This window comes from Tarenaya hassleriana, unplaced genomic scaffold (assembly GCF_000463585.1).
Source record: "Tarenaya hassleriana unplaced genomic scaffold, ASM46358v1 Cleome2, whole genome shotgun sequence".
NCBI classification, from domain to species: domain Eukaryota; kingdom Viridiplantae; phylum Streptophyta; class Magnoliopsida; order Brassicales; family Cleomaceae; genus Tarenaya; species Tarenaya hassleriana.
Window position 1 is genome coordinate 7766892 of NW_010965372.1, and position 21683 is coordinate 7788574.

At 41.0% G+C, this 21683-nt stretch overlaps 3 protein-coding genes and 1 pseudogene across 5 annotated transcripts in view; 3 read left to right on the plus strand and 1 right to left on the minus strand.

The window, feature by feature from the left end:
* The window catches only part of LOC104812917 (protein CHROMATIN REMODELING 4), an 11856-nt gene extending 1980 nt beyond the window's left edge, over positions 1-9876 (plus strand). The window contains exons 2-11 of the mRNA XM_010540327.2: positions 390-742; positions 873-974; positions 1058-1831; positions 2491-2571; positions 2731-5409; positions 5833-5990; positions 6248-6362; positions 6453-6535; positions 6971-7538; positions 7623-9876. Of these exons, the coding sequence (XP_010538629.1) occupies positions 515-742; positions 873-974; positions 1058-1831; positions 2491-2571; positions 2731-5409; positions 5833-5990; positions 6248-6362; positions 6453-6535; positions 6971-7538; positions 7623-9638 (6804 nt within the window). The 5' untranslated portion in view covers positions 390-514 and the 3' untranslated portion in view covers positions 9639-9876. The remainder of the gene's footprint in view (positions 1-389; positions 743-872; positions 975-1057; positions 1832-2490; positions 2572-2730; positions 5410-5832; positions 5991-6247; positions 6363-6452; positions 6536-6970; positions 7539-7622) is intronic.
* On the plus strand, positions 9754-12745 carry LOC104813353 (annotated as a pseudogene).
* Positions 12746-13016: 271 nt separating this feature from the next.
* LOC104812919 (FT-interacting protein 1) lies at positions 13017-15818 on the plus strand. The gene is made up of 2 exons (XM_010540332.1): positions 13017-13157; positions 13294-15818. The coding sequence occupies exon 2, from the start codon at positions 13305-13307 to the stop codon at positions 15594-15596; it is 2292 nt and encodes a 763-aa protein (XP_010538634.1). The 5' UTR covers positions 13017-13157; positions 13294-13304; the 3' UTR covers positions 15597-15818.
* Positions 15717-21683, minus strand: part of LOC104812918 (DNA repair protein REV1) — a 9063-nt gene continuing 3096 nt past the window's right edge. For 2 of the 3 annotated variants that reach the window (XM_010540331.2, XM_010540329.2), the window contains exons 9-24: positions 21595-21671; positions 21469-21519; positions 21188-21391; positions 20524-20643; positions 20126-20218; positions 19820-19879; positions 19630-19716; positions 19394-19477; positions 18949-19021; positions 18344-18412; positions 18066-18161; positions 17391-17669; positions 17223-17284; positions 16549-17096; positions 16407-16467; positions 15717-16299 (exon numbers count right to left, since the gene is read on the minus strand). In XM_010540331.2, coding sequence (XP_010538633.1) covers positions 16255-16299; positions 16407-16467; positions 16549-17096; positions 17223-17284; positions 17391-17669; positions 18066-18161; positions 18344-18412; positions 18949-19021; positions 19394-19477; positions 19630-19716; positions 19820-19879; positions 20126-20218; positions 20524-20643; positions 21188-21391; positions 21469-21519; positions 21595-21671 — 2009 coding nt within the window. In that variant the 3' untranslated portion in view covers positions 15717-16254. The remainder of the gene's footprint in view (positions 16300-16406; positions 16468-16548; positions 17097-17222; positions 17285-17390; positions 17670-18065; positions 18162-18343; positions 18413-18948; positions 19022-19393; positions 19478-19629; positions 19717-19819; positions 19880-20125; positions 20219-20523; positions 20644-21187; positions 21392-21468; positions 21520-21594; positions 21672-21683) is intronic. The other variant, XM_010540330.2, reaches the window with a different exon arrangement.

Consider the following 21683-nt stretch of genomic DNA (forward strand, 5'->3'; position numbering starts at 1 on the left):
TCTATAATGTTGCTTCTTTTTTTTTTTACATTTCTTATTTAGTTTGAGTATTCGCCTTGTTTTTCCTCAGCACTTTTTTGTCCAATATTTCTGAGGATGCCTACATCTAACCACCACTATGGAGCAGTTGCTATCATGTCATCGAGAATTTAATTTTACAGCGTATGTTTCTTCCTTAAAAATTGCATGTAGAGGTTAACTTGTGATGCCTGGTTTTTGTTAGTATATTTGTAGCTGTGATCTTCATGTGGGATAACTAGAATACTAACTCAGAGACACTCATCTTATCAGTTTGCAGAAGCCCAAAATCTGGTGTGTCGTACTTGTTGTAATTTGCTTCCTTTTTCTCTATGTTGCTTTCTGATTAACAATTCCTTTGATGGAAATAGGGCATTCGACTGTGGCATTCTTGTGGCGAGGTCGCTTTTGTATAGAGTTTACACATCAACTTATACGCAAAGATCTAGTTGTAATATTGGGGCAAGGCAGATAATATGAGAACATAGAGTAAAAAATGAAAGATAACTGTTCATCAAGCTGTGAAATGATTAATAGAGATTGGGTCATGAAGCGGAAACGGAGAAAACTTCCATGTGGTCCGGATTTATCTAATAGCAAAGAAGATACTTCGGTGACCGCAAAGTCTCTGAGATTTACTTCTCCAGCTAAATCGTCAAAGCGCAGACTTAGAGCTGAAGCAACACTTGAAAGGTCCTTTTCTAAAAAGAAAGGAAATGATGGGGTAACTTTATATTCCCCATTTACTATTTTCTTTGTTGGTGTTGTTCTGAAGGCTTTTTCCCTTATGACATTATTTCAGGGTGTCATTTTTCATATTTGATTTATGGTATTCACTTCTCTTCTGTTTCCAGTACTACTTTGAATGTGTGATTTGCGACCTTGGTGGCGATTTACTCTGCTGTGATAGTTGTCCTCGGACCTATCATATCGATTGCCTCAAACCCCCTCTTAAGGTAAATAATTTATGTGCTGTTAAAAGTGGTAGATTTGCAATAGCGAATTTGGGAATTTATTTTACTTATATTTTCTTCTTTAGAAAATCCCGAATGGGAAGTGGATATGCCCGGAATGCTCCCAGAAGAATGATGCACTCAAGCCTACCAATTGCCTAGATGCAATTGCAAAGCGGACGAGGACCAAGACCGTCAAGAAAAATTCACAAGCAGGATTAAAGTCGTCTGGGTGTGAGAAAGCATCCCCAACTTTTTCTAGTTCCGTTATTTCAAGAGAACAATCTTCAACGAAAGGAAAATCTGTTTTGGCCGAGGGAAGCAAATCCTTGGAAAAGGAAGTTGGCCCCTCCCTGATGGATGGGTGTTCTGCAGCTGAACTCGATCTTACGTCCAAGGATGGCCAATCAGATACATCCTGTCATAGAGTAGATGATCTAAGGAAATCAGACCTAATACCTGCGGATCATCCTTCTGAGATGAAATCATCATTGGCTACTGATGATCTTTCTGAATCTAAACTTAATACCAATCCAGAGAGGAATGGTGAAGCATCTGAGGAGAAGCTCGAACTGGCTTGTAATGAGATTGCAGAAAACAAGAACGATGTTTCGGTGGTGGATGGAAAGAGCAAAGGGAAAAAGCGAAAGCATCAAAGCAATAACAAGGACAGTCTCAAGAAGTGCAAGACAGATAACGGAAGGCGCACTGCTAACATTTGCAAGACAAGTTTGCCCAAAATGGGTGATGTAAATACAGGATCTAGTAAATCATCCAAAAAGAAGAAAATCATAAACCGTCTGGTGTTAAGGTCTCTGTCCAAAGACCTATCCAGTATAGACACACAAGGGAAAGCTGAGGTATGGTTCTGTTGCACTGATGATTCATGTAAGAATAATATCCTCTTTCCACATCTTCTTGAGTTCCTTATAACTTAACGAGTGTGTGCTGAAGCAAATAATGATATCAAAATTTTTCAGAAATTGTTGTGTAATAAGAATCTCCATAAGTGGTTCTTGTTTGTTTCTCCGATAACCTTTACTTATTTGAATATCTTTAGGATTAATTAAAAGAATCTTGGTTGTTATTGTCATGAATTTGTACTGTATACGGATCCAAGCATCGTGACATTTAGTTCATCCTAACGTTTGTTCCATCTGATATCTTTGATTTTCCTATCTGAACTCAATAGTTTCACTTGTCATTACGTGGAAGTGACAGTAATTTACTATGCAATTCCCTGGACTCTGAAATATTTAACCCATACTTTTGTTCCATTGCATGAGATCGTAAGTTTGCTTGCGTTTCTGGAAGTAGCTAACCTGTCACGGCAATAATTGATGGCTTATTCTCTGTAACTTTTAAGAAGAGAATTGTGAAGTAATCAAATTGGGTAGATATATCTAACAGGCCTCATGTGGGAAAGAAAACTTAAATCCTATCCTCTATCTTCATTTGTTCTTATGCTGATTTTCGTTAATTATGCGTACTAATTTAGATAAACTTGTTAATCATGCAGAAGTGTCTCAAGGAGGAAAATTGGGCATCATGTAAAACAGAAAAACCCTCGAGTTTCATGGATGACAAAAACTCTCTTCAGGTAATGAATATCCTTGTTGTTGCCATCATAAAGTTCCTAGTGTTCTTTCAGAATATCTTGCATTATCTATGCTTGTTCTGTTTCAGTTGACTTATGTGTTGCTTGTTGCTTAGTGATGCTTTTCTTTTTTTCTTTTTTCTCTTTGTTGGCTTTCAACAGGTCGATAGAGTTCTGGGATGCCGTATCCGGGGACAGAATACATTCTCTTGTTATGGTGCTCTTTCAGATGTTCGGTATCCTGATAATTTACAAGGTAGTGAGGACCAGGATAAGCAGCCAGAGGAAGGCTTCGCAGAAGATGCTAAAGTAGACGAAAGAATTGCTGAAAATAGAATGGACTTGTGTTCTGAGACAGGTGAATATTCCATGGATGAAGCATGCACTAGAAATGCTGATTGTACAGATGAAAATAACAAGGATTCACCTATGGAGGATAACGATATCGATGAATCTTCTGTAGTTTCTGGCAATTTGATTGAGGGGAAACAAAAGATGCTTTCGGAGGACAATGCTGATGTAACTCTGAGTACACATGAGGAGAATGAAGAAATAAAAGTTAGTGAAACACATGTGACACTTAAAGAAGCACATCAGGACATGGGAGAAAATGATACAGTATCTGAGGAAAAAGTTAAGGAGCCTATTGCTGCGAAAACTTCATGCCATAGTGAAGAGGCCGTATCTTATGAGTTTCTAGTTAAGTGGATGGGAAAATCTCATATTCATAACAATTGGATTTCTGAATCAGACCTGAAAGTTCTCGCTAAAAGAAAGCTAGAGAATTACAAATCAAAGTATGGAACCACCATTATAAATATCTGTGAGGACAGATGGAAACAGCCTCAGCGTGTAATTGCTCTGCGTGTTTCAAAAGATGGTGAACGCGAAGCTTATGTAAAATGGACAGGACTTGCTTATGATGAATGCACATGGGAAAGCTTGGAGGAGCCTGTTCTTAAGAAGTCGTCCCATTTAATAGATCTCTTTGAGCAGTTTGAGCAGAAAACATTGGAAAAAGCTGTTGCCAAGGATCATTCGCCAAGAGAAAGGGGTGAGGGTCAGCATAGCGAGATTGCTACCCTTACAGAACAACCTGCGGAACTCAAAGGGGGTGCCTTGTTTCCTCATCAACTCGAGGCCCTGAATTGGTTGCGTAAATGCTGGTATAAATCCAAAAATGTGATCCTTGCTGATGAAATGGGGCTCGGGAAAACTGTGTCTGCCTGTGCATTTCTTTCGTCACTTTATTTTGAATTTAAAGTTGCAAGGCCTTGCTTAGTTTTGGTTCCGCTATCAACAATGCCAAACTGGCTTTCAGAGTTTTCTCTTTGGGCACCGTTCCTAAATGTTGTGGAGTATCATGGTGGGGCAAAAGCAAGAGCCATAATTCGTGAATATGAGTGGCAGTCCAAGGATTCTAAGGGGGCAAATAAGAGAACAAGTTCCTACAAATTTAATGTCCTCTTAACTACTTATGAAATGGTTCTAGCTGATTCATCTCATCTCCGTGGAGTTCCATGGGAAGTCCTTCTTGTTGATGAAGGGCATCGTCTAAAGAATTCAGAAAGTAAGCTGTTTAGCTTGCTCAATACATTTTCCTTCGAGCATCGCGTGCTTTTGACAGGAACGCCTCTTCAGAACAACATTGGTGAGATGTATAATCTTCTCAACTTCTTGCAACCATCATCATTTCCTTCTTTATCTTCTTTTGAAGAAAAGTTTCATGATCTAACAACTGCTCAGAAAGTAGAGGAACTGAAGAAACTTGTTGCTCCACATATGCTTCGGCGGCTTAAAAAAGATGCCATGCAAAATATTCCACCAAAGACAGAGAGGATGGTGCCGGTTGAGTTGACTTCAATCCAGGCTGAATATTATCGTGCAATGCTAACTAAGAACTATCAGATACTACGGAATATTGGAAAGGGGGTGGCTCAGCAATCAATGCTGAACATTGTGATGCAGTTGAGGAAGGTGTGCAATCACCCATATCTCATACCAGGCACTGAGCCAGAATCTGGATCAATGGAGTTTCTTCATGAGATGAGGATAAAAGCTTCAGCTAAGTTGACTCTGTTGCATTCCATGCTTAAGGAGCTACGGAACGAAGGGCATAGAGTTCTGATATTCTCACAGATGACAAAGCTTCTTGACATTCTGGAAGATTACATGAATGTAGAGTTCGGCCCTAAAACATATGAAAGAGTGGATGGTTCTGTTTCTGTAGCTGATCGCCAGATTGCCATAGCCCGTTTTAACCAAGACAAAAGTCGGTTTGTTTTTCTGTTATCCACACGCGCCTGTGGTCTTGGTATCAATTTGGCAACAGCTGATACTGTCATTATCTATGATTCTGATTTCAACCCTCATGCTGATATCCAAGCTATGAATAGAGCTCATCGAATTGGGCAATCGAAGCGCCTTTTGGTTTATAGGCTTGTTGTGCGTGCCAGTGTGGAAGAGCGCATTCTACAGCTGGCAAAGAAGAAGTTGATGCTGGATCAGCTTTTTGTAAACAAGTCTGGATCACAAAAGGAAGTTGAAGATATTCTACGCTGGGGAACTGAAGAGCTTTTCAACAATCCTCTGAGTGAGCATAAGAAAGATACATGTGAAAGTAACGGAGAAGTGGGCGTCATAATAGATTTAGAAGGCAAGAACAGGAAAAAGGGTGGTGGCTTGGGAGATGTTTACCAGGACAAATGTACAGATGGTACTGGGAGGATAGTGTGGGATGAAAATGCAATTATGAAGTTGCTTGACCGGTCAAACCTTCAATCAGGTTCCAGTGACAGCGCTGATACAGATTTGGAGAATGATATGCTTGGCTCAGTAAAGGTGAGGTCATGTCCATATGCTCGTCTTGCTTAATGGATAGCACTTGAGCAAATATACTGGTATGCAGTGTTATAATTTGATATACTACTGATGCAAGTTATTGGTGAACATTTGTTTTTGAAATCTCTTACAGAAGCCGACTTTTGGAGATTATAGATAGCATAATACTAACTGATTAAATAGGGAACAATCAGACAGATTTAATCAGATGTACATGCAGGACAGAATGTGCTTGCTTCTCAAATTGGTTGCAAAAGAATTTACAGTTTTTGATATTCTATGACTTGAGGGTTGCTTGTGGTTGGTTTATCATTAAGAGAAGGATACTTTTAGTGTGATTCTTTTCATTGCTATTTTCTACCTCCAAATAGCCAGTAATTGCTTACATTGTTATGGTTTAAATATTGATTTCTTTTTAAGCAGCCAGTGGAATGGATTGAGGAAGCAGCTGAAGAGCAAGGTGGAGCTGAATCACCTGCACTTATGACTGATGACACTGGTGCACAGAGTTCAGAGAGGAAAGAGGATGATATGGTGAATGTTACTGAAGAAAATGAATGGGACAGGCTTCTGCGTGTAAGGTGAGAATTCTTTAACATTCAATTGAAGAATTCGAGATACTTTATAAACATATCTCTTTGCTGGGAAGCATATCTGGAGTTGTGCAATGATGACAATGCATTATCGGTTCTGTTAGATGTACAATTCCTTGCATACCAGTGGTTTATTAAATGTTTCTCATTATTAAATTTCAGAGTCAAATGACTTTGGCTGAACTGGTAGTCCTTGCTTTTGCTTCTTGTTTAACTGGTTTTTATTTTAACCACTGTATGCGTAGATGGGAGAAGTATCAAAGCGAGGAAGAAGCAGCACTTGGCAGAGGGAAGCGCCTGAGAAAAGCTGTTTCTTATAGAGAAGCGTATGCCCCTCATCCCGTTCAAGCATTGAGCGAGGTACCCATTTTCTCATACTCCTGGAAGCATCTTGTTTGTGACTATGGATACCCTCTTCGTGTTTATTATAGTTGTCCTATAACTTTGCAGAGCGGCGGTGAAGAAGAGAAAGAGCCAGAACCAGGGCCCAAGAAGGAGTACACACCTGCCGGACGAGCTCTGAAAGAAAAGTTGTAAGTTGAAGTCACCGCTGTCTACTTATTTTCCTGTATATGCTTACTTTAGAAAAATATGCAATGGAATAAATATGGATTTCTACTGCTGAGTCTGCTAATAGTGGCACTGGTGTTGATGCGAATGATTAACTACAGAGAAGGTGGAAGTTGTCTGTTCTTTTTGCATGTATCTGACAAATTTTATTTTCTCCTGTGATTTATTATTGCATACGGTTTATTGTCTTGCTTCCCTTATGAGTTTATTTGCTTTTGCTGAAATAGTTTATGCGTCCAACGACCGGAAGAAAATGAATTTCTTTAACATTTGGAGGATCTTCCTGTTTCGAGGTTTCTTTGGGTCTTGTTGAAGCATCTGATTAGTTATGTCCAATTGCCTGTAAAATAAAACCCTTCTCAAGATCTTGATGTGTATATCATTGTTTTGCTAATTAGTGCTAGGCTGCGAGCAAGGCAAAAGAAGCGGCTATCTGAAAGGAATGCGATTGAAGAGTCTTTTCCTAGCAGCACATTGCAGGGACCCGAGTTACATCCTGAAGCAGCTAAACAAGTCCAAGAAAATTCTCACATGATTGACTTGGAAGATGGCGAAGCTGCTCAACAAACTGATGCACTAAAAAGAACACCTACCTCAAACCCAAGTCTAGACAATCTGATCAATCTCAAAATTGACAGTTCTTCAGACCATACTCCAGATTATCACGATTTAGTCTATCCACCCAACAATCTCCCAGTTCTGGGACTGTGTGCTCCTAATTTCAATCAACCTGAATTCCAAAGGAGAATTTATTCAAGGTCAAGTGGCAGAAAGAGCAGAACGCTGAGAGGACCGGAGTTCCCTTTCAGTTTGCCCCCAATCTCGGAGCGGTCACTCTCAGTTGATAGAGAACTTAATGAGCAGGATCCCACCTTGGGTAGATTGAAGCCGCACGACATGCAAGAGGAAGCTCCTCAGCAGCCACCTGGAAACAATAATCTGTATGATTGGCTTCCACTTCGTCCGGTATCCTCTCCCTCCATTTAATGTGATTCCATACACAATTACAGAAATATGAATTAATGGTTTAACAATTTATTTCCCTTGCAGTTCCCTCTAGTTCCTCTGCCAGGGGATTCTGATCGTCTGCAAAGTTCTGGTGCTGATTTTGCTGATTTCCAGGAGAAATTTCCGTTTCCTTACCTACCTTTTGAAGGCAAACTACTTCCTCGATTTCCATTTCCACATGATCCCAAAACCATGGGAACTTCTCAGCAAGATTTGTTACCCAACCTTTCACTGGGGAATAGATTTGAAGGTGTTGGAAACTCAATGCAAGACATGCCAGCCATACCACCGATGCCGTTCCTACCCAATTTGAAAATCCCGCCATTGGATCCACCAGTCTTCAACCAGCAAAAGAAAGAGTTCCCTCCTTTGGGATTGGATCAGTTGCCTTCAGTACTTTCGTCTATTCCGGATAACCACAGGAAGGTTCTGGAGAATATAATGTTGAGAACAGGCTCTGCGGTTGGTCACTTTCAGAAGAAGAAAACAAGAGTAGATGCATGGTCTGAGGATGAACTCGATTCTCTCTGGATCGGGGTTCGCAGACATGGGTATGGAAATTGGGAGATTATGCTGAGAGACCAAAGATTAAAATTCTCAAAATTTAAAACACCCGAGTACCTAGCAGCAAGGTGGGAGGAAGAGCAGCGTAAATTTTTGGATAATCTTTCTTCTCTGCCTTCAAAATCGAGCAAGCCAGCAAAATCTACCAGATCTTCATTGTTTCCTGGTATTCCGGAGGGTATGATGTCTCGGGCCTTACATGGAGCAAAGTTCGTTAATCCTCCAAGGTTCCACTCCCATTTGACTGACATGAAACTCGGATTAAGTGATCTAGCTTCCACCCTTCCCTTATATGAGCCATCAGATCATTTGGGGTTGCGAGGTGAGCCTTTTCCCCCTATGATGCTGCGATCTGAGAGTCTTGCTGGAGATTCTTCTGCTGGGCCATCTGAAAGACCAGGACCATCGGTAAATATTCCCAACGAGAGGGGGTTCCCGCTCAACTCTCTTGGGATCGGCAATTTAGGCTCCCTAGGCTTGAATAGTTTAAGCTCTTTCAGCGCACAAAGAACAGAAGAACGAGATGCCATTAAGCGTGGAAAACTGCCATGTTTTCTAGATAGGCCATTACCTCCAATGCCTGACTCCAGCAGTCATATGTTCCTGGGGAAATCTGCCAGCCCAGGGTTTTTGCCTGATCAAAATCCAGTGTTGAATCTCTCCGTTCTGAAGGGGAAAGACGTTGGAAGTAGCTCGTCAGAGAATAAGTTACCTCATTGGCTGCGAGATGCTGTAAGTGCCCCTCTTAAGTCACCAGAACCCAGTCTACCTCCATCAGTGTCAGCAATAGCTCAATCAGTCCGTGTCCTATATGGTAAAGATTCTACCACCATCCCACCCTTCGTGATACCAGAGCCTCCTCCCTCTGCCCCCAAGGACCCGAGACATAGTTTACGGAAGGAAAAGAAACGTAGATCATCACATGGGCCGGCTCAGATGCCTAAAGATATTGCCAGTAGCAGCCGCAATGTGCAAAGTGGATCTCTTGGCAATCCCTCATCTTCCTCTGTTCCTTTGGCTCAGCTATCTCAGTCACTTGACGGTACTTCAGGGTCTGCTCAGCCTGACTTACCTCCTCCCTGCCTGAACAATGCGGAATCATCTTCCTCTTTGGTAAACATATCACCATTGGTTGAAGCTGTTCCCTTATTAGCATCATCACTAGTGCCAAGAGCGAGTTTCCAAGCAGCTACTGGCATGACAGGCTCAAGCTCACCAGAGATCAAAAGGTTAGTTCCAGAATCTACCAACCAACATGGACCTGCAGACCCAGAAGATGGTGAGAAGAGCGAGCCCGGGAAACAACTGCTTCCTTCTGATGATCTTCTGAAAGAGAGGCAAGAGGAACGAGTTTCGGAGGACGAGTTGAAGGAGATACTTCCTGAGCCCACAAAGGTTGAACAGCTAGACGTGGAGGAAGAAGAACGTGTGAAAACAAATGAAGAAATGTCATCTGAGGGGACTGTCTCTGACAACCATCCAAGTGAAGAGTGAAGCTTTAAGATCAAACCACATTGAAAATCCCAGCATTGTTTTTGTTCTGTTCATGATTCGGGTCTGATTTCCGGGAACAAAAACCGTGTTTATGTTAGACGTTTTGTAGGTATAAATGGTGCAAATGGGTGAAGAAGCAGTACATGTATTAGAAGAAGAGCAGTATAACTTTTATTTTCTTGTTTTTTTGGGTGTAAAGTTTGTGCAAGAGAATGAAGTTACCGAAGTCTTTTACATAGTCCGGTCAATATGTGGGTTGCAACGGCTGGAAAATTCGGTCCCGGTAAGCAAATTAGGAAGCTGGTAACCGGTTTATGTGCCTCAATTTCCAAACCGGTATTCGTATGCTGAGCTTGTTGCTTCCGGTTATGGAACATTTCGCTCTAGACGAGGAACCTGCAGACTTAAGTCCCCAAGTGGAAAAAAAATCGAGAAGACGTGATCATGGCATGATGGCAATGGATCTCTCCCGGAGAACCTTCTCTTCTCCAGTACGGAAATAAGTTGGATGTTAAACAAGCAAGCATCAACCATTTCAGGCATTACCTCCTCATGTAAGATCACAATACAAGCGAAATAAGTTGTCGCAAGCTTTCTCCAGCCATGGCGACGGTTCCTCCTTCTCCCAGATCTTATCCCTTCATCCACCACCACCACCATCATCACCCTTCATTTGTTCTTTTCTGGTGCCTCATTGTTCCTCTGTTCTTTTACAACCAACTTATTTCGCTTGTATTGTGATCTTACATGAGGTTGTAATGCCTGAAATGGTTGATGCTTGCTTGTTTAAACAGGATACAGTTGTTGATGCTGGTAAATATGATGGCTCATTGGGCATAACGCGCTGAAGGTTCTGAAAGTCAATGGCAGATTGGGAGGATTAAAACGGCCTGTTGAGGTTCGTCAAGTAATATATTGCATGAAGTTAAGAGCTAGTGATGAAATTAACTTAGTTTATACCTCTAACGGAGTGAGATAGTTTACATATTTAAAATTTCTGCTACAGATTTCATTAAGATAAATCTGTAAATCTAACTTTGCAGGTGATTGCGTTTAGTGATGAGGAGGGAGTGAGGTTTCAGTCTACATTCCTAGGGAGTGCTGCTTTGGCTGGTATCATGCCAGTCTCTGGCCTGGAGATCTCTGACAAAAGGTTTTCTTCAGGAACCTCGGTTTCTTCCCCATCTGTAGATTGAATTATTTTTACTGACTTATCCTTCTTTACATTCAATTAGTGGAGTCACCTTGAAAGATGCTCTTAGAGAGAACTCCATTGACATAACTCAGGAAAGTCTTTTGCAGCTGAAGTACGATCCATCATCTGTTTGGGGCTATGTAGAGGTAAACCAAGCCTTCATGTCATCTTGTCTCACAAATGTTAGCTCACATCCGTCTCCTCGATGAACTTGCACTTTACCTAAGGAGCTAGAGCATTCCTTTTTCCGCATAATGTATTTTTTTTGTGGTATGATAATGATGAGTGTGCTTCTGCTGCAGATTCACATAGAGCAAGGCCCTGTTCTGGAATGGGTCGGTTATCCTCTCGGGGTAGTGAAAGGCATCGCAGGTCAGACGAGACTGAAGGTACCGCTTTGAATACCCGAGTACATGTTGTAATCTTGGAGAAGACTATATGAAACCCAATGGGAACAGAATTCTGCAGGTTACTGTAAAAGGTTCTCAGGGACATGCTGGAACAGTTCCAATGTCTTTGCGGAAGGACCCTATGTCCGGTTCAGCAGAACTGATTCTACTTCTTGAAAGTGTTTGCAAATACCCTAAAGATTACTTATCTTGTGACGGTGGTTTATGCAATGGGGACATGGTAGAATCTCTTGCCAGTTCGCTTGTCTGCACTGTTGGAGAAATCTCGACGTGGCCGAGTGTTAGTAATGTCATCCCAGGCCAGGCAATAAAATCAATCTCTTTTCCACTGTTGTTTCTAATCATCCATCTGGTTTTGATAAACTTTGAATGATTTTGGTGAGATGGGGTCTATGAAATCAGGTAATGTTCACTGTGGATTTACGTACCATAGATGATGTAGGACGGGAAACTATTCTGCAGGAGTTGTCAACTAGGGTGTACCAGATATGCGATAAACGATCTCTGTTATGCTCCATTGAACGCAAGGTAAAGAGGGTTGAAACCTTACTGTTCTCCTCGAGTTCTTGGATGGGGAAGGTTTCTGGTTTTTTTTTTCTAACTTCTGAATCTTCCACTTTTTATTATTACAGCACGACGCGAATGCAGTAATATCCGACCCAGATCTGACTTCACAGCTGAAATCAGCAGCTCAGATTGCCTTGAAGAGAATGACAGGGGAGAATCAAGAAGAAATCCCCACGCTAATGAGCGGAGCTGGACATGATGCAATGGCCATGTCGCATCTAACCAAGGTATGACTAATATTCCTCTCCATCCGCTTTCTTGCACTCAAACGTAGACTTAAGATCCCACCACCAGGGGAGATTTCCATTGCTTCACAGCTAATTTTAAAAGAAAAACTACATCAGCATCGGAGAAATAACGGTTCCACGAGGAATACGAATATGAATAATATATGGAAAGGTTTCCTCCTCTATTCACCAGTGAACCAAGATGTGTTACACTATGCCAAGTTTCCTTTTCTCTTGAAGCTGGACTGATAACAGGAATGCAAGACGCCGGTGTCTGATTGGAATTCATACAGGGAAACTGCGATAGATATCGTTTAAGATATCGCATTTGTTCTAGGATTTTTACTGTTCCGTATGATGGAAACACGCTAGTCAAAGGTCATGCCTGTTTATATAGCCAAAGACTAGACTAATCTACTTCGTCGGTGGGGATTTTCCGGCAGGTGGGTATGTGGTTCGTGCGGTGCCGCGGAGGAATAAGTCATTCTCCGGCGGAATATGTGTTGGACGATGATGTCGGAGCCGCCGGTTTGGCGGTCTTGACGTTTCTGGAGTCTCAGATGTGATGTAAGAGTTCGGAAACTGAGGTGGGAGAAGAACTCATTATTACTAGTGTATGTATATTTATTCGTAGTTTCTGTTCTGTTCTGGTTTTGTAATTTATTGGGATTTGTACATAACAAATAATTTAATTAAACATTAATGGTATCGGATTCCCTTTCAATGAACGTACGTGCGTGCATGCATGCATGCATGAGAAAGGATTTGGTAACGTCCCGAAGAATTAGGATTAGTTAGTGAAAATAATTTGTTTTTGATAATGTGAGAAAAAAAAAATGATTTTGAAATCGTTTTCTGCAAAAAAAAAAAAAATCTACAAACGGTCGGTTACCTGAAAAACGATTCGGTATCTTTTTAAATATAGAAAGAGCGATAATTCCATAAAAATTATTAATTAGTCATTTAATTATTGCTTAATTAAGAGAATAATTTGTATTTCTCTCTTATTATCTTTGTGTATCTTTTGAACTTATTCTAATTTCCCAGGATTATCTCCTAATCTCAGGGATCAAGATTTCAAAAAGAAGTGAACCGTTAACCTTCATCATCTTCCTTCCTGGTACGTGAATCTCCCCGATTCTCAAATTCCAAATGTTTAAGAAACAGTCCATCTCCTGTTCATTACTGATATCTTCGAGCTAGATTATGTCTGTTTTCCGGTTTGGTTGATGTAACTTAACAGTCTCTTTCTTCAGCGAGTACGACAATGGCGGATAACGGCGGCGGCGGCGGCGACTTCTCCCTGAAAGAGACATCCCCCGACATCGGCGCCGGAAGAGCCATCTCCGGCGAGAGGCTGACGTCATCCTTTGACCTGGTCGAGCGCATGCAATTCCTCTACGTACGCATCGTCAGAGCCCGTGGCTTACCCACCTGTGACTCATTCGTCGAAGTCAGCATCGGAGCCTACAAAGGAAGAACAAAACAGAGCTCTAACCAGAGCCCTAACCCTGATTTCCACGAGGCCTTCGCCTTCACAAACGATCGCCTTCAAGGGAATATCTTAGAAGTCGCTGTCCGAAAGAACGACGAGATTCTCGGCAAGTGTAAGTTCGATGTTGCAGAGGTTCCGACCCGTGTTCCTCCCGACAGTCCATTGGCTCCGCAGTGGTACAAACTGGAAGACAGAGACGGGAACAAGATCCATGGCGAGATCATGTTGTCTGTCTGGATCGGAACTCAGGCCGACGAGGTTTTTCCCGAAGCTTGGCATTCGGATTCCGCAACAATCACAGGCGAAAACGTTGTGAACACTCGTTCGAAAGTGTATCTATCTCCAAGGCTTTGGTACTTACGGGTGAACATCATCGAAGCTCAAGATCTTGTTCCCCTTCATCGGAACAGGACAAATCCAGAGTTGTTCATAAAAGGGTTTCTCGGAAACGTCCTTCTCAGGAGCCGATTCTCACAGGTCAGAAGCCTGAATCCCATCTGGAACGAGGATATGATGTTCGTGGCGGTTGAGCCATTCGAGGAGACGCTAGTCCTCAGTGTGGAAGACAAGGTAGGGAACAGAGAAGAGTGCTTAGGGAAATGCGAGATAAGGTTATCGCAGGTCGAGAGGAGGGTATTTCCAGGTCCTGTAATGGCGTCATGGTACAACATCGAGCACATAGAGACCGATCAAACCAGGAGATTCGCTGGTAGGATTCATCTTAGAGTTTCTTTAGATGGAGGGTACCATGTTCTTGATGAATCTATTCAGTATAGCAGTGATTACAGAGCTTCAGCCAAGCTGTTATGGACACCAGTCATTGGTGTGTTGGAGCTTGGGATCCTCAGTGCCTCTGGTTTGATGCCGATGAAATCACGGGATGGGCGTGGAATCACAGACGCATATTGTGTCGCCAAATACGGGCAGAAGTGGGTGAGGACGAGGACGATCGTCGACAGTTTCTCCCCAAAATGGAATGAGCAGTACACATGGGAGGTATACGATCCTTACACTGTCATAACCATAGGAGTCTTTGATAATCTCCACCTGTTACCTGCGAATAACTGTGGCTCTATGAGAGATTCGAGAATCGGGAAGATCAGGATGCGTCTCTCGACGCTCGAAACGTCGAGGGTATACACACATTCTTACCCGCTCGTGGTTCTGAAACCAGATGGAGTGAAGAAGATGGGAGAGATCCAACTCGCTGTGAGATTCACCTGCGGATCGATGATCGATATGCTTCAGAAATACGCCGAACCATTATTACCTCAGATGCATTACACAAATCCTCTGTCTATCTACCAACTGGACAGCCTCAGGAGCCAAGCGACTCACATTCTCTGCATAAGGCTAGGCAGGAACGAACCGCCCATCGGGAAAGAAGTTGTCGAGTACATGCTCGATGTCGGATCGAACATGTGGAGTTCCAGAAGGGGAAGAGCGAATTTCGAGCGCCTTCTTTCCTTCTTCAACGCCTTGATCTATGCCTGGAACTGGTTTGACGGGATCTGCAAATGGAACAGTCCTACGAAAACTCTGCTTACCCATTTCGCATTCTTGATCATATCTTTCCTCCCGAATAAATTCATCGCCGCTGTGCTCTTGTACTGCGTCGTGAACGGGCTGTACAGATACCGCTTGAGACCAAGACACCCTCCCCACATGGATATAAGGTTGTCCAGAGCCGATTCTGCATTACCCGATGAGCTGGACGAGGAGTTCGACACTTTCCCCAGCTCGAAATCCGGGGATGTGTTGAAGAAGAGGTATGATAGGTTAAGAGGGATTGCAGGGAAGACCATGATGGTGTTAGGAGACTTAGCTACGCAAGGCGAGAGAGTTGGAAACTTGTTGACTTGGAGAGATCCAAGGGCAACAGTTCTGTTCTTGGTGTTCTGTACTGTCCTTTGTGGAGTTATCTTCACTGTGCCTATGAACTTGCTGATCACGTCGATCGGGTTTTACGCTATGAGGCATCCGAGGCTTCGGATCATCGATATTCCTTCGATGCCTCAGAACTTCTTCAGGAGGCTGCCTTCAAGAGCTGAAAGCATGTTGTGATGAAACCATGCTTGCCTTTTTTTTTTTTTTTTCCTTGTTTTTGTTCTCTTTCAGGTTTCTGTTTTTTTTTTTTTGTTCTCTTTGTTGGGGTCTTTGAGATGTTTGGTAGAACACTGGATGAACAAAAATCAACGTGTTGTATTCATCATTTTCATTTACGAGGGTCGGTCATGAAAATGGGTCATTCCCTCACACAACAGTGGTTTTGTTTTTTTAACACCCAGACAAGACAACCATGATGAGATGAGCTAAAAGACAAGGCCGCAGGCTTCAGCAGTGGCTTCTGAATCTGCTCCCCTGACCTCTGAATCTCTTTATCCCGACAAATCTTGCTGTCATGAAAGCGATCTTGAAGTTGAAGCCATTTTCTGCGACTTCCTGTACTGCTGTAGGCTTCTAATGCAAGAATGTGATTGTCGAAAATGCTCCCCTGCCGGGCAGAATTCCACATGCTTTCTCCTCTGCATTCACCGTTCATAAACCTGTCCATTCTCGCCTCTACGGGTATCGTAAGAATCTCTTCTTCCACTTAATGTAGACCCGTTTTCCGGTAAGATCAAACCACCAGGTCCAGTTCAACCCATCCAGCTCTTCAGGATCCCAACCAAACTGCCGAGTAAATCATAGTAACATCGTTGTTGCTGAAGAAATATCTCCTTCAAGATATATTCAAGTTTCCACCATAGTTTTCACCAATACAAGCCTACGAAAGGCAAACTCCAATTAAAAAAAAAAGTGATAATAGATGATCAATATCCAATGGTGAAACTACCGGGTTTTCCCAGAAGAGCTCGGGGAAACTGTACTGACCTGAAGAAAAGGAGAGACAATCTCGTAGACTTGCAGGAAAAATTGGCACCTCAAAGCTAGCCTGAAGGAAAATGGTATCCTTAGTTTTCAGCAAAAATCCTGACAGAAGGGGTAAGAACGAGTTCACAGTAGATCAACATACCTTTTCAAAAGGCGGAAGCAAAGATATATCTCCTCGATATCTCCTTCTATCTTGAGCTTAATATACTGCCTCAGAAGTTCACAGACATTGTACAAAGCTTCCTCCAGATCATTGGCACTTGAGTCATATGAACTTGAGATTGAGAAAATAGCATGCTGCAGGATGGATGATAATTTTGGTCTTGACTGAACCACTAACTTGCAATACATTTCTGAAACATTCTTCAATATATGATGACTACTAACTTTGAATTTCTCGACCCAGATAGGAGGATTCCCAATCCAGAGATTCTTATCCGAGAATCCAATCTCGTTCTGTGCCTCACCCACTTCTACTGGCTCCTTATCATGTTCGGTCTCCATGGTAGGAGTATCTGAAGGTGAGTGTTGCTTCCTGTGGGCAGGAAGTGCACCCAGTAAACCAGCTCTCAAATCTTCAGGTAGTTCTTGTAAAACAGATATGTCCACTTGACTAAATGATAAAGGCATTAAATCAGCCATTTCGATAGTGGGTTCACTAGAGATTCCCTGCCGAGGTTCTTCACATTCCTGTTTAAAAATGTCCAATTAGCAGTGAGAACCTCAGATTCTTGGGTCATACAGATAAACCTTGTTCATTCAGAGAAAACTGAATGGATATAACTCGAAATATCATAGGTTAGGCAAAAGCTTTACCTCTTCTTCGTGTGTACTTAGGCTGCACATCTTAGATGGTAGAGAGTTTGCACTCTTGACATCTGCATCGTAAGAACAAAGTAAAAAAAGAAAAAGAAAAGAAAAATCATTTCATTGAAGAGAAGTAGATTGCTTGTTGTTCATATAGCGCAAATAAAAAGATCTCACCATCTAGTGAAACGAGTGAAGAATTGCTTTTCGTTTTCCCTTTTCCTCTTCTTTTCTCAATCAACCCGACTAATTTCCCACCATAGGTTTGATCTAATTCTGCCACAACTTCCGAAGGAAGACTCTCTAGAACTTCCATGTCGAGGTGACACAATGGTGGAACAGATGAAGCCTGATTCTCACTAAATGAATGGATTTCACTCGTCTGAATTGAGGATTCTGCTCGATCAGATTCTCCTACTCGAGTATCATCAGCAGTCACATGTCTCTCACAATCTGCTACAAGAAAAAAAGGAAGCCATTTCACACAGTTGAAACTTATCAAACTCTTTCCTTATGCAGAAAGAAACCAAACCCAAGTTTCAATATATCTCATTTACCCATCTGATTAACTACCCTGACTTAGACATTTGCAGCTGGTTTTTGCTTTACATTACTCCCACTCTGAACAAACTTCTTTAAAAAATTTCCTACTCCTAGAACAGGCTGAAAATTATAGTAAGAATAGATTACCATTTCTCTGATTCGTAATTTCCTTCTTCATTCATCAATCATCATACAGCAAATTTCATAACAAATCAAGAGGTTTATCGTCAGATATAGCCAGAAATGGTGTTTTTGGGCCACCACTTGAAGCTTTAACATAATGCAAGAAGATAAAAGCTTCCATATTACCTGAGCTACCTCCAACTTTAGCAGCTCTACTGTTAACACGTTGTTCAGTTTGGGCAGAAACAAAGCTGAGGTATGATTCCAGAGTCCTCGTTGAACCTAGAAATCAATGAAGATACAAAAATTACCCACTGACAAGATGACACGATGAAATGTGGGAACTAAAGAACTCTTATTATCTTATTGTATTTTCAGAAGAGAAACAAATTTTGAAATGGCAAAATGGACGTCATCACTAAAGAGAAATCCCAATATGAGCCCAAGATATGTAGTAGAATTACCTCTTTTAGAGGAATCTACACTTTCAAGCTTCGAAACTTGAAGCCCGACCCCACGAATCTCCTTAACATCTACCTCCAGAAAGACAATGGTTGAAAAATATGACAGAATTCAGATTTCTGAGCAAGAAGATCTAACTAATGATATAACAAGAAGAACAATAGCAAAATACAAAATCACAGATAGCAAAAGCTGCCATCAATTCAATAGTGAGATTCCACCACACCATCAAATAGCCCTGCTGGCCTATCTGTTTTTGTCCCTGGGGATGAGAATTTAGCTATTTTTGCAGTATTAGAGATTATAAATCCGATTAGACACGAGCTAAAAAGAATAAGACTCCTCAAATAGTTGTTTAAGTTTCTTTAGCTCAAAAAATGTTGTCCAAGAGGACCTAGAGAGTTATTGAACTCATCATCCATTAGACATGATGTTCCCTCTAAAATGCTAGTCTTGTGCAAATTCTTATTCTAAAGTCTAAAGGTTTAAATGAGCTCTCTATTTAGTAGGAGACAAAATCTGAAAGGAAAGAAGAGTTTTCCTGCAAAGTGGTTAAAAGAGATCTGAGATGAAAAAAAATATCCAAGGTAAACAGAAGCCGGCTTACCCAAGAAAAATGACCCAAACAACTTCTTTGATATCCTCTGAAGTACTTCTACATCATCGGTAGCAACAGGAACCTATCACATCAACCGTAAAATCAATCCATTGGGTTTTTAAGGGCTTAAAATAACGTGCATAAGACCAACATCAAAAACAAAATAACAAGAAAGAGAGTCATGCTATCCTCTGAAGTACTTCTACATCATCGGTAGTCACAGGAACCTATCACACCAAACATAAAATCAAACTATTGTGTTTTTAAGGGTTTAATTACATGCATAAGACCAACAACAAAAACAATATAACAAGAAGAGGGTCATGAATCATGACTACTTTCTGGCAAGACATTCAAAATCATAGCAGTTGCTTATGCTCGTCAAATAAGGTTCCATGAGGAAAAAAACCGTAAAATCATATTTTTCCCATCAGATTCCATGATACCAACTCACCGTGATGGAGCGGCTCAGATTGTCACAGTCCCCACAACCCATGTACTTTGCAGGTTCTGCAGCATCTTTTCTCCTCTTTTTTATCTAAAAAGGCAACATGGACTTTCAGTCTTTATTTTCACAATGAATTAACTTAATCAAACATGGCTTACAATACAACAGAAGAAACTTTGAAGAATCAATCAATAAAAGCTGAATCTTTGCAGTTATCGAATCAAAAGAAGAAACAATAATACCTTAAGTGTGAAAGTGCGTCCAAGCATTTCACATCCTTGCAAACGCAAAGAGACCTCCTTGCAAAGGCATTGAAGGAAGTGTTGAATCTGTAATGATTGATGTAACAACCAAAGCAAACTCTTAGCTGAGATTAAATGAGTTTAAGTTTGTAAATGAAAGACAACAAACATTATTCACTATAATACAAACATCTTGCTGATTCCTAAACCGTACGCCCCAATTCACGTCAGCACCTATAGACTTGTTCTCCTGTCCATAAAAACTCCACATATTAGACATGCTTCAGGCAAACCCGATGCTATACTGAAAGATGAGATCCCCATGGCTCATTTTCGGAAAATGGTAAAACAAAATTGGATATTATGTATGACAGATTTTGGATGAAACTAGAAGTTATGTAGTACAATTAACGGTTAGACCACAATTTCAGAACCACAATATTAACTATAGAGAAAGAAAACTACGTAAGACCATTGATTCAATTGTTCGGCAAACCTGAACTGTCCTAACTGACCGATGATCTAGTCCTCTACTATAGCTCCACAGCATCTCGCCAGTTTTCATTCCAAAATCCTTCTGAAGAGAATCCTGCAAAAACCAATAGGTTAGTTTGCTTCTGTAGGTTGATAAAACTGTCGTCAGCATTTCAATCTTTCTAAAGAAAGTTAGAAACTGTTTCCAGAAAATATTATCTCAATTTTGTATTAATGGAAGACTAAAAAAAGAGCTATCATATTTAACAAGAATCTTTAGTTTGCATTCTTTTCCCATTAAGAGGAAAGCGATCAGACTTTCTAGTCGTTACATGTCATTGGACAATGAATGGTCAATAAGATAACATTTTCCACAATAGAGAAGCTACCTATACATCTATATTTATCAAATCCTTTTACCTTGGAAACCAAACGTAATTGGCTGCAGGTCTGGATATTATGTTTCTTTAGCTTTTCCTTCAAGACATAACCTACACCAGGAAGTACATCAACAGGAAGTTGATCCAAGTACTCATCCACCTGCAAAAACCATGAACCAAACTCAACTAAAACCTAGAAGTGCATCAACTGGAAGTTGATCCAAGTTCTCATGTATCAGATTATTTGACGACAAGCATGTACCCCACAAAACAGTAAGGACAACACGACAAAAGGAATTGCTCTCTAACAATCACTGTTCTGCAAATACACAACTTTCTTATCTTTATCTGTTTTATCTTTTGATAATGCCTCCAGCTTTTATTTCTTTGGGAATGCCAATTTCGTGGTTCTGGCATGTAGATGTACCATAACATCTAGATACAGGACTGATAAATTAGTTAAAGATAACAACTATCAGTTATCTAACAGAAAACTGAACCAAGTTGTAATGGTAAGTATTGAACAGTCAACTCAATTATTTACAATCTAGGGGTTAGTACTAGATTCACCAAAAAAGACCCTATGTAATAATTTTCCTTCAGTCCCCAAAAAGCAGAAACAAAGACAGTAACTAAGAATAAGATAGAGAAGTTAGAAACAAACAAAAGCATCTAAACTTCAGTTGTTCCTAAGAAGTAAGTACCTTATCAGAAGGAATGTGAAATTGACCAGCTGGTTTGGCAGTTCTAGTAGCAAGACGAGCCATTAGCATAGTACTGCCTATCCCTGCGCTCGCACTGCATCCAGTAGTCTCAAAGACTTCTTTTCTTATCATTGAGGCTAAAATCTCAGGATCGACATCATCCAAGTCCGAGACATCTAAAAATGCTTCATCACAGCTTATCGCCTAAAGTTTCAGGAGAAATAATATTAACAATAAATAGACAAAAGCAACACAACAAAGTAACAGAAGCCTGGGACCACCTGAACTTTTCGACAATGCTTATGTAAGATGTCATAAAAGTGATCAGCCACCTGCAATAGACTAACAAGGTTAGACAGCCTCAGAGCAACATATAAATCCTTTACACTTTTAAGTTCTGGTATTACCTCTTCATAAGCTTCAAAGTTGTATGGAACAATGATAAGCTGAGGACAAAGGTCTTTTGCATTTCTAACAAACATTCCTGTCGACAGTT

Bases quoted from the DNA above. Each gene is read 5' to 3' on its own strand.
- LOC104812919 (XM_010540332.1), top strand. From the start codon at position 13,305: ATGGCGGATAACGGCGGCGGCGGCGGCGACTTCTCCCTGAAAGAGACA.